At 45.4% G+C, this 11371-nt stretch overlaps 1 protein-coding gene across 3 annotated transcripts in view; it reads right to left on the bottom strand.

Moving 5' to 3' along the window:
- Nucleotides 1–6153, bottom strand: part of dock6 (dedicator of cytokinesis 6) — a 28002-nt gene extending 21849 nt beyond the window's left edge. For all 3 annotated transcript variants that reach the window (XM_068728065.1, XM_068728067.1, XM_068728068.1), the window contains exons 1-8: nucleotides 5973–6153; nucleotides 3816–3903; nucleotides 2242–2420; nucleotides 1957–2025; nucleotides 1699–1825; nucleotides 1072–1284; nucleotides 174–259; nucleotides 14–80 (exon numbers count right to left, since the gene is read on the bottom strand). In XM_068728065.1, coding sequence (XP_068584166.1) covers nucleotides 14–80; nucleotides 174–259; nucleotides 1072–1284; nucleotides 1699–1825; nucleotides 1957–2025; nucleotides 2242–2420; nucleotides 3816–3903; nucleotides 5973–6022 — 879 coding nt within the window. In that variant the 5' untranslated portion in view covers nucleotides 6023–6153. The remainder of the gene's footprint in view (nucleotides 1–13; nucleotides 81–173; nucleotides 260–1071; nucleotides 1285–1698; nucleotides 1826–1956; nucleotides 2026–2241; nucleotides 2421–3815; nucleotides 3904–5972) is intronic.
- Nucleotides 6154–11371: the final 5218 nt, after the last annotated feature.

Here is an 11371-nt window from a genome sequence, read left to right as displayed (position 1 = left end):
AATAGAAAAATACCTTTTTCTTCTCCTTGACATCATACAGAGCAAGTGTTCCAAATATCGGCTCAATTTCTATTTCAAACCTGAAAAACATAAAAAATAAAAGGGTGTTTCTAATAATAAATCACAGCGTTAAAACAGAAATGTCAGTTATTATATTCCTAAATGTTACTCACTTCAGAGACAGACACTTAACCATGATTCTCTGGCCACAGTGTTCCTTGGGCACTTCAGGGACAGAGCATCTCTCTACTGCTTCATCCTGACACACACACACACACACACACACACACACACACACACACACAAAGGCCATGTACAATACACACACACCAGCATAACATTTACACAGATGTCATGACAACGTAGCGGCAGAGAGAGACAGTGTGTACTCAGTTATAAAGGAAGAAGGATGGAGAGAGAGAGAGAGAGAGAGAGAGAGAGAGAGAGAGAGAGAGAGAGAGAGAGAGAGAGAGAGAGAGAGAGAGAGAGAGAGAGAGAGAGACAGAGAACATAGAGGAGAGAAAAGCAAACCGAAGCTTCACACACATTCACTTTAAGGGAACAGTCAATAATGTTACCCTGAGCTCAACAAATGGCAAAGACATCTACCAACCGAGTGTTCTTTGAGCAGTGATCTCTGAGATTAAGTTACGATGACTCTGTGCTGTTAAACACATTTCAGTTAGTAGTAGTTAGTAATCACCTCGCTCATTAAATATGTGGCCCGTACTGTGTGGTAGCATCAATGCTCATTTTCCCCCAAGATTACTAAGCCTGATATTATACTTCATAAAATGAAAGGATTTCTACAGAGCTGCAAGAAACCTTGCATAGTTTGGTAAATCTTCAGAAACTTAACTACTTTAAAAAGGATAATTAGGGTGTTTTGAAGTTGGGTTGTATATGGTACTTATGCGTGTCACTGTGTCACTTTGGTGAATCAGAACTAACCTTTCACAAAACCAAAGTCACACAGTAACAAAAAAAAGCTAAACGCTGACTATGGATACCTCACAAAACCTCAAACTGCCCCTGAAACAAGCTGCAGCTGCAGGGCGGTTCACTACAAACCTCATCGGGGGCCGGGTACAGGCCCAGCAGGTCACCGTGGCGCCCCTGCAGGCGTGCCTCGGTATTACGGCGGTCCATGTCCTCTGCAGCTGCTCGTTCCAGCACGGACGGCAGGAGAGCGTCCGGGGAGGAATTCTTCAGGTCAAAGATGCTGGAGGCCCAGCTGCCCCGAGGGGTCTCGTCAAGGCTGACCGAGCGGCGCTTTGCGTCATCCTGAAGAGTGAGACGGAGAGTGAGATCATGTGTTGTTTTCTTTTTCTTCCTTCCAGAGAAAGATGTCACCTTTAAGTGCTCACTGCAGATGTTTTAGAAACCCAGGGACAATATGATACAGATCCCATTACCTTATTACCCATTGAATATGACTCATATAGAGACTGTGTAATGGATAATGGGCAAGGTGTATCTATTTATCCATTACTCATCCTCCATATGATCAACTCTCTGAGCAGACCTCATACCGTCTTGCCCATCCCAATGAGACACAAGCTCCATTTGCTGGCTACTCTCCACATCTCTTTGTCCAGGTATTACATGATACTGAGGCCTCCACGCTTCCACTCGTGGCCACGCTGTTTGTACAGTAGATTAGTTTAATGAACCCTGAGTCCTCTGAACATCAGCTACCTGCTCGTCCTGGCGCTCAGCAGCAGCAGCTTCGTCCAGCTCAAAGGTCTGTTTGACCAGGCCGCGCCGCCTCTCCCTCTGGCGCTCGGAGTTGTGAGGCGTGTATGTGGTGCTGTAGCGCTGATATCTACGGAACATCAGAAAAAGAAGGGTTGGCCCAGGAATAATGGAACTGTCAATCACGTGAACAGGGAAAAGTGGTGCACATTATTAAAAAGAGACGGAACATGTTAGGTTAATTCAGCTGACACCACTTACTTTCTTTGAATGACGAGCCAGTCATCTGTGTAGACCGCCAAGGCGTCTCTCACTCTGGGATCCAGGGAGCTACACAGAGAAACACATGAATAATTGAGCAAAGCATGCGTTTAATATTTATGTTCGTTCAGCGTCGCACAGAGAAAGGCTCTGTTCCTATGTGGAGTGATGTTTGTCCTCCATTACAGTAGCGTTAAATCCTCTGTGCGTGTGGTAGTGTACGGACCACAGAGGGACGAGCGTTACAGTGCGAGGGTTGCGTCGGCCATTAGCGGCTGGACTCACTCTTCCTCCTCGGGCAGCGGGGGCTCCAGTGTAGTGCACTCTTTGTCCAGCGGGAGGAGCTCCAGGTCGTCCTGGGGGAACTCCACGAGCTGTCGGAGCGGGCCGGGCTCCACCCCGGGAGCGTGACTGCTCACATACTCCTCAAAGTCCACCGGCTCAGCCACCTCCGTCAGGGGCAACTGTCAATCAACACGAGACTATTACGTACCAATGACTGTGACACGGCCGTAATGACGCGTCGTTATCTGATCAGGAGGATCAGGAGGACTCAGGAGGAGCAGTGAGAGGAGGCAGGATGCCATGAGGACAGACAAGATGCAGGATATTAGACATTTATACACGATACAAAAACACAGAAAACACATTAATCAATGTCAAGTAATTAAAAAGAAAGTGTGTGGTACCTCTCACTAAACTCAGTGTCAGAAACTGCATTAAAAAGGACATATTATAAAAACAACTCACTTTTACACATACATTTGGGTGTCTAATAAACCCACAAACTGTGAAATAAGAGGACCGGGTCAGTTTTTTGAGAGCTGCTTAGATGATCTGATCAGATTTGGCTCATTAGAATATCCCGACCCCCATCTGAGCATCTCCTCCTAAAGAGAGCGGAGCCTTTCAGGCATATTTAAACAGAGTATGAGAAACATAATGTGTATTTATTTTACATTAAAGCACGTAAACCAGCTCTAGCAGAAACCCCAAATACACGTATGAACCTGAAGATTAGCATAATGTGTCCTCTTTGAAGATGTTAAAGCGTAAGTTTGATGTTGATCATCATTCGCTATAACTGTAATATTTCAAAATGAAATATTGACATCATGTTAATAATACACGTATTATAATAGTGTGTAAATAATCCAGCACCTCTTGAATCAGGTTTACTGAGAGCATTGCCATTAACTTAGATACGTGAAGTCTTTTCTTGTCGATCTGTGATCAGCCCTCTGTTGAACCGGGTTCCACTTTTCAGTTCTCAGTTCTTCAAATCTGGAAGCACTTACTTTCCTTTATGTTACAGCAGACAAGCCACAGACCTGACTGCTAACAGTCACTTACCAAATGTAAAACCACCAAATAAATTATAGTTTAACACATTATCTTAGCTATATTTACACTCGTCTCTCTCTCTTATGGAGAACATCTAGACTGCCCTGAGTTAACAGTCTATGTCTGGCTTCTGCTTCAGTGGAGTCCATGAAGTATTCTTTAACTCCTGCTGAACTAGTTCAAAACCTCCCCGGTCATCCGTGTAGCGGGACAACAGAGATTTTCCAAAACAAGGAAGGCGTCTTATGTAACTACCCCCTTACTCTATTTTGGATGAGCATCCAAGCAGAAGCCTTGCCTGGCTGTTAAACAACACAGGTGAGCGAGAGCAGGTATATCATGTTTCAAAAGCTCCTCCCTTCATGCCCGCTGCCAACGCTAATTAAAAAGTACACTCATTTGCACTTCTGCTGTTTGAACTTAAACCTAGCTCACCAAGTTACACCCATCACCTTCTGACCCCGCTGACTGGAGCTTTACACCTCGTGTGGCAGGTTAAACACCAGGTGACTCACCGGCTGGTGTGCGCCTCCTCGCTTCTTGGCCAGCTGAGGAGAGCCGTAGTCTCTGGACACTTGTTTTCTGACCTCTGCAGCCACCGTCCTGAGCAGGAGAAGGAAATCAAAAAGGTTTGTCGGCTAGTTAACGGAGAACAAAAGGCACAGGTTGACACACATGAACTCCCGTTAGTGGTCGAGATGTGGGGAGTTGCTCAAGATGAAGGAAAAAGGAAGAAACTGATTTGGGTGGATCCAAAAAAAATCTCATTATCATGTCAATGTTTGCACGGCCCACTTCAGAATCCAAAAACTAAAAATACTGCAAAAGAAACTAGGCCTCTTTGCAGAAAGTTGCATGAATAAAATTATTGTCAAATGTATGCTGCTCATTTAATCTTTGCAGATGTTGTGTGTAAACTGCAAAGCAGAAGTTTTCTGGTACTAGCGGTGGATGCTGAAGGCCAGCAGCTGTTCTGAAAGGGGGCTCAAGCGGATCTCACAGAGAGGTGGCGATCTGGCTCCAGGGAGCAGGCACAGGGCCAGAGCTCTGTCCACGGCCTTCATGGACTAACGGCAACCGGGAGGCTTAAAGAGAGGAGACAAAGCGGGGGGAACAATCCTCTCACTGAGACGGCAAGCAGCTGCTCCTCTACAACCGCAAAAAACTGCCTGTTTCTCTCATATACACACAGCTGCAAAGGCTTCAACATTTCCCAAACTGTGGTCCTCATGATTACATGGCTACGGTTCATGCCTTGGTGCCATCAATACACATGGACTGTAAGTAAGGCAGCAAAGAGGCGCCACGACCTCTGCTCCTTTCTCCAGGGAATAGCGAGACTTCCCCACGATGACGACACAGCATTTCTTTTTTGCATGTTTCTGCATCCAGAGAAGACGTGGAAACACTTTCTGCAGCCTTCCATCTAAAACAGGAAAAAGGAAAGCTATCGACTGCGAGGGCAATAACCAGAACAACCCTTCCCTCCCTTTCCTGCATCCGGCACTAAACAATGGTCTGGGTCCCACTGAGGAGAGGACAGACGGGACTTGGGGAATGCAGCGGGAATGCACTGTTCGATGGAGCTAATATCTCTCAAGGACATGTTATTGACGGGCATATAAACAAAGTGACGGGTTACCAATAGTGTAATATACAGAACCAAAGTCCAAACGTTTAGGATAACCTCTGTGCTGAAGGTTTTCACTGGGGTGAGAGAATGTTCATCCCGTTAGTTATCTGGAGAAGCTGAGCAGCTGATCCTGCAAGGCTAAGCTGCTCCCGTCTACCTGACATCAACAGGGTGATTTGGTGTCAAAATGTGAAACACAAACAGGCACAACCCTGGACAAAAATCAAGGTTTGGAGGACCCCCCATTTACAGAAAAAAAACATAAATCTATAGCATCAAGGGAAGGCCCTCGGCTGCACACACACACACACACACACACACACACACACACACACACACACACACACACACACACACACACACACACACACTAGTGTTGTTAAGGCACGCTATTCAAAAGAGGCAGTTGACAGATGTGACATGCCTGATAGATTTCTCCTGGAATCGGATCAATATGTATTCAGTAGAATAAGACACAGTAGATTAGAGTGCATGCAGTGGAAGACTACCAACGGTATACCTTTGCGTGAAGAGGGAAAACCAGTTTACGACATGTGGAAACAGGTTGCTACAATGCTGCGAGGCGTTCACACGACTCAAGAACAAAACAGAACAGTTAATGTCACTGTGTAACATTTCAGAATGAGTACAGCGTATCCCTCGGTGTTACTATGCTCAGTAACTTCCAAACTGGCGGGGTTGGGTCACTGGATTAGCGCTCATCTTGACATGTAATATCCTTAAGTAGCTCAATCATTGTTGATGACAAAGCTCTGCTGCTACGTTAACGTACACACGAAACAGGCTCCTATACTCTTCAAAGAGCCTCTGACCACTAACGATATAGCGCACACTGCTTCGATAAACATTACTTTTCACGACATGGAGGTCCAGCTGTGATTATACAGACCGGTTTATGGGCAGTGGTACATTTTAGATCCTAGCATACTGTGCTATGTGAGCCGTGTGTCCAGCGGGTCACTCTCACGCGCAGCGAGCGGCTCAACTGTTCAGACAATAACTTCTGTTGCGGGCTCACCGGTTGATTTTGTGAGCAAACGCCCTCCTTTCGCTCGCTGTAGATGTCATTTCTTGTCCCCATGTAAAGAAGCTCTTCGAAGTAAAACCGAAAGACCTCTTCTTCTCCTCCAAAGACCCGTCTTGAGTGGGGATGCGGTCTCTCTCAGACTGCTTCCTTCTCCACGCTGGGACTGGGCATGGATCCCTCCCTGTTCCTCCTAGCGGATAGGAGCTGAACCGCGACCGTTAGCATCAAGCCCGCCATGGTCTATGTACTGTATCCGGTGACGCTTCAAAATAAAATAAAAATTAAAAACACAATTATCTTTTATTTCAAGTTCTCGTTTAAGTTATGCGGAATAACACGACACTCGTTTTATGGCATATATGTCAGAGCTTATTTTAATAGAAATATAGCTATTTCAAATGAGCGTATTGCTGTAGTTCACTGTCAGAGCGCAGTGGAAGTCTGCACTTTACTTCCGGTCTTACTATTCTTCCCCACTGTTTGCACAGTTAGCCTTAGTTGGCTAGTATCAACTATCTGTCCATGAAGTAAACTCACCCGACCGGTTCTCAGCATATCCACCTCAGTTTAGGGTTTCACTGGTTTCATTTCTGTAAAAAATGTAGGAAGCAGGACAAAGAAGTTTCAAGCTCGACGTTACTCTCTCGAGGTCCTTTACTATGGCAACATGACGTTGACACAACTGTCAAACTCTCAAAATTAAATTAGCGTGGAACAGTATTTGATATTTCCCATTTCTTTCCTTGGCTTCAGCTCACAAGGACGGTAATAAATCTAATCTCACCTGAAAACAAATGCACAATAGCAGCATCTAGGGGACTGCGTGCACTACTTAATGTCTGTACGGAGAGCTCGCCAGCAGGTGGGGCTGTTTACCATGATTGGAGAAGAAAGAAAGCCTTGCCTCATCAGGGATTGTTTAAGATTCAGTCCTCAAATTTGACCTCTACAAGGAGATGAGAAATAGCTTCAGCTTTGTTTACTGGCCTACTGCCTAACAGAAACTGAAAGTCAGATTAATAAGACGAATGATATGAAATGATTCTTACAGTTATAAAACAAGTAGCCATGAAAAAGGATTCTGGATTCTTTACTGTGGGTAAAATACATGTCAGAAACAGTATATTTGACAGGCCCTTTCTCTGTCTGCTTGTGCAAATGAGGAATGACATTGTCAGCGAGTCTTCCCACTAATGGAGGACTCGTCAGTCTATTGTAATGACAGGTCTACGTCTACACATCCCTCCTCCCTGCCTGCAATCACTCCAACCCCCCCATGCCTACTATGAGGAATTCATATAGCAATACTCGCTGCAGCAGCCCTCCCCCCCCCCCCCCCCCCTGCTGCTCACTCCCTTCTACCCCACAGTCCTATTCAGCACCCTGGAGAGCCGCTGCAGGTACTCAGGCCGTCCTCTGTGAGATGGCTGATGAATGGCATGAATTGTATAGGAAGGATGTGAAAAATGGAAAGAGGGGAGACGGAGGTAAAATGATCGTTGCGTGACAGAGGCTCGGCTGTAGCCGAGCAAGGACAGACGTCTTGGGGTTATGTGTTTATGCATGGAGCAGCAGTCAGAGCAGCATCAGAGTTCGCAGCAGGCATGAGTCTGGTCCATAGACACAGCTAATGAAAATAAATGAAGCTCACGCTCTCCATCCTTCAGGCACGCTTCCATCACAATGACACAACTCAGCTTTCCCCCCCCCCTCTGCTGCTCCAAGGTTCAGCAAATTCTCAGTTACTGTGGAATGGTGCAGTCCATAATTTGTTTATTAAACATAATAAAATATCGTTCTTCTCCAGACATTCATATGTACGTACATCTCAGATATGTCCAACTAAACTAGCATGAATACATATATTTCTAAAGCTTCCCCGTGAACGTTTCAGTGTGAGTAGATGTATTCTATGTTTGTGTGACATTGCCGTGTCCTTGAGTGGTTGGTAAACCCACCTAGAAGTGGGCTGAACCCATGATTGCTTTATCCTTCTGTCTGCACCTTCCCTGCCTGCTTCCTTGCTTTTCTGTTCGTCGAAGGCTTTCAATTCCTAGATCGGCACTATTGTTTGAGCGCCCAGCCCCCACGGCAGCGAGAGCCCCCCCCCCCCCCCCCCACCACCACCACCACCACCACCATCACTGCTGTGTTACCAAAGAACAAAAGAGAGAGTGTCAGACACCACCCACTAGATCTCTTTCACACAAGAGCCCCCACCTCAGTTCCAGATGGGGTTGCCTTTTTTCAGGGTTTCTCTCAACCCCAAGAGTCCTCCAAAATGGAACCCCCCCCACCACCACCCCCTCCCTCAGGAGCCCACTACTCAGCTGCTCGTCATCCACCTGCTCCGCCGCCACACGCCCGTGGCCAGGGCACGTCCCCCTTCTATCCCACCCCACCAGGGAATCCTATTAAAATCATTAACCACTTTCTTACTGGGGTTTGCTTCCAGGACATTACTCCGCCAGCAGTAAAAAAAAAATTTAACAACATTAACTCGTAAAAAAGAAGGAAAAACCCACAATCTATCTTTGAGAAAAATAATTAGCCAACAATGGAAAATATACACATGGAATAACTTTTAAAAAAAGAGATAAATAGTGATGGTTTTTGCAACACTAAGTTAAAAAAGAAAAGATTGCATAGGTCGCTCTAGCTCTTCTCTTCTTAGTTCAGCTGCTCTTCCAGCAGGATGGAGGAATTACACAAGACTGAATATTGCAATCAATAATGCTGATTCTAATCGGCGTCCTGTGGTGGTTCTTGTCCTATACAACGGGCAGGCAGATGCTCATTTGTTAGTTTCTCTCAAAGCATCAACATGTAGCATCTTCAGGAGAATTTCTGCTTCGACCTCCACCCCTGTCTTGACCTTTCCCCTCCGGGGACAGAGAGTGAGGTGCAGCACTAGGATGCATCTGCCACAAGACAGCTGTTACGTCTCCTAATGGTGATCCTACAGTCAGGGTTTGGGGTCCGAGGGGGGGGTGGGGCTCAGAATAATTATTGCTGAATCACTTAAAAACTGCTTAATTTTTACAAAACACACAAACCCACATGTCTTGGTGTAAACATCTTCTCCGGACACAAAACAGTATATTGAGCTATTCAGACAGAAGCACATCTGCAGCAGTTCTTTGCTTATTAACTGATCAACTGTAAAGAAGCAACTGAATGTATCTTGTACAGCAACGCATACGGCTCAGCCACCACTATGCACAGCCACACTTTCTCCTCTGCCTACATTACATGCATGGTTGCATGCTACGCTGTCACTCACTAATCAAGATTTATGGAAATATTCCCTTCCAGCTCCACTCAGTGCAGTGCACCCGGCACACTGCTATTAATGTGCTCCATGTTGGAGTATATGCAGATGTATGCATATTGTATGTTTATGAGTTCTTCACAGCACTTGCTTTAGACTTTTTTTTACAGGTTCTGTTGCTGCAGGAAACGACTAAACCCCCAATCTCGCCACCATCCTCCAGTCCCTAAGGGTTCAAGCACCCAAATCAATTGAAAGAAAGAGGAGTGCACTGTGGTCCTCCCCCTACATCTGTCAGGGAGGGAAAGCAGGAGGGGCCGCACTCACGGGCCGTACAGGGGAACAATATCACTCCATCTGTCACAAACCGTTTCATCTCTGATGGGATAAAATATAGCTCAGAAATACAGCTACCTCTATATTATCTATGTGTATTAGCTTACTGGTGCCCAAGCCTCTATTCCCAGAAGCATATGCAGTGGCTTTTTGTCTCATATTACTTTCCTCCCACCAGCCAGCACTCTCCAACCACCTTGCAAATTATGCTTTTAAGCCAAACAGCCTGCTAAAAGAAATTATTCCACTTTACACAGTGAACCAGTTAATGAAAATGGAACACTACCAAGTAACTAAATTTGCATGTATAAAGTTCCAGAATGAATGTGCAGAGCAGTGAAGCTGAAAGCGTAATGAAAGAGACAGCACATATTGTACTTGGAGGAAATACTGAAAAAAAAAAGAAGTAAGATGCAATCTGCTAATAACCAGAGAGCTCTTTCATATTTAAATGGTGCTGCTGCTGTGTTTGGAGGATGGGTGTGGCCCGTTGATTCTTCTTGCCTTCTGAGCTGTCGCGGCTTTGTGACGTCCACAATCCCATTTGCTCTATCAAATTATGCTATCGGACTGGCCACCGTTCAGTGCCGAGGACAAAATGACAACCCCCGACAATACCTATCAAAGTCGGCAGACCTCTACACTGATCTCCGACAAAACACACGGTACTGTAGCCCAGTGATCCAGTGGTAAGCTGGAAGAACAGCACAAAATGGCCTGGCTGTCTACCGGAGGGAGGAAGGAAAAACTAAAACCCATATCCCCAAGAGCCACCATGCATCTCTCTCTCAGCAGCAGGTAGAACTGCAATCTCAGTCATTCATATTTAATTCCACAAGAGTTTCCGGCCAGACTAATGTGCTATTGATTTCAAGTCTCCTGTTACCAAACCAGGGGAGGGCCATGATGGGGAGAGAGCTGGACTACAGGGAGTGAGAGCAAGAGATTGAAAGAGGAGAGGAGGATGAAGATGGAGGGGGGGGAGGATAGAGTGCCATGGCTAAACCAGTGAGTTTCTCGAAGAAACATTCTCATATTCCATTTAGACAGCCAGCGTTATCTATCTCATAATATACTCTTTCTCCGTCGAGTAAATACAAAACAAATGCTCCATAAATGCACAAGGTCCACACTTCAGGTTGAGGAAGGAACCGTGTTCTATATTATTTATTATCAGGGCATGCTGATAATATGCTCACCAAACAGCTCGTGGAGATGAACACAGCTCAGCCTAACGAGGCTGGCGTACTTGTATCTCTTCTATCCGCTGTCTGTCACTTGTGTGTTTTGTTCAGCAGGAAAAGGAGTGAGAAAAAAAACAAAGAGAATGTCTAAGAGCTTTGTGTATTTAAGGTCGCTCCCTAGATACCAACTCAGACAGGACAAAATGAAAGATTAATAACCACGGCTTTATATTTGAAAAGGTTTTCGGTTAAACGTGGTGTCTGTGCAGGTTAGTCCTGCTTCACCCAACCTCGAAGCCACGTGAACATTCACACACACACACACACACACACACACACACACACACACACACACACACAGTTAATGTTATGATTAACACGTATTAATATATACCAGCACCTACATTTTTTTCTTTAGTCAAACAATAAGAACGTGACATAAACGTTGCCCGAAGAGGTCAAACATATCACACACAGCACTGAATTCATACAAACAAAAGACTGATAACGTTTCACCGAGAATTAAACAGGCACATGGAAAGCAGAATATAATCCATAAATAAAAAGATGACAAGAGCGTCTACTTCAGAGACTTCCTC

The sequence above is a fragment of the Cebidichthys violaceus genome, unplaced genomic scaffold (genome assembly GCF_023349555.1).
Source record: "Cebidichthys violaceus isolate CVI_PGR_0920_01 unplaced genomic scaffold, fCebVio1.0.p SCAF_40, whole genome shotgun sequence".
NCBI classification, from domain to species: domain Eukaryota; kingdom Metazoa; phylum Chordata; class Actinopteri; order Perciformes; family Stichaeidae; genus Cebidichthys; species Cebidichthys violaceus.
This window is presented reverse-complemented; position numbering and strand designations above follow the sequence as displayed.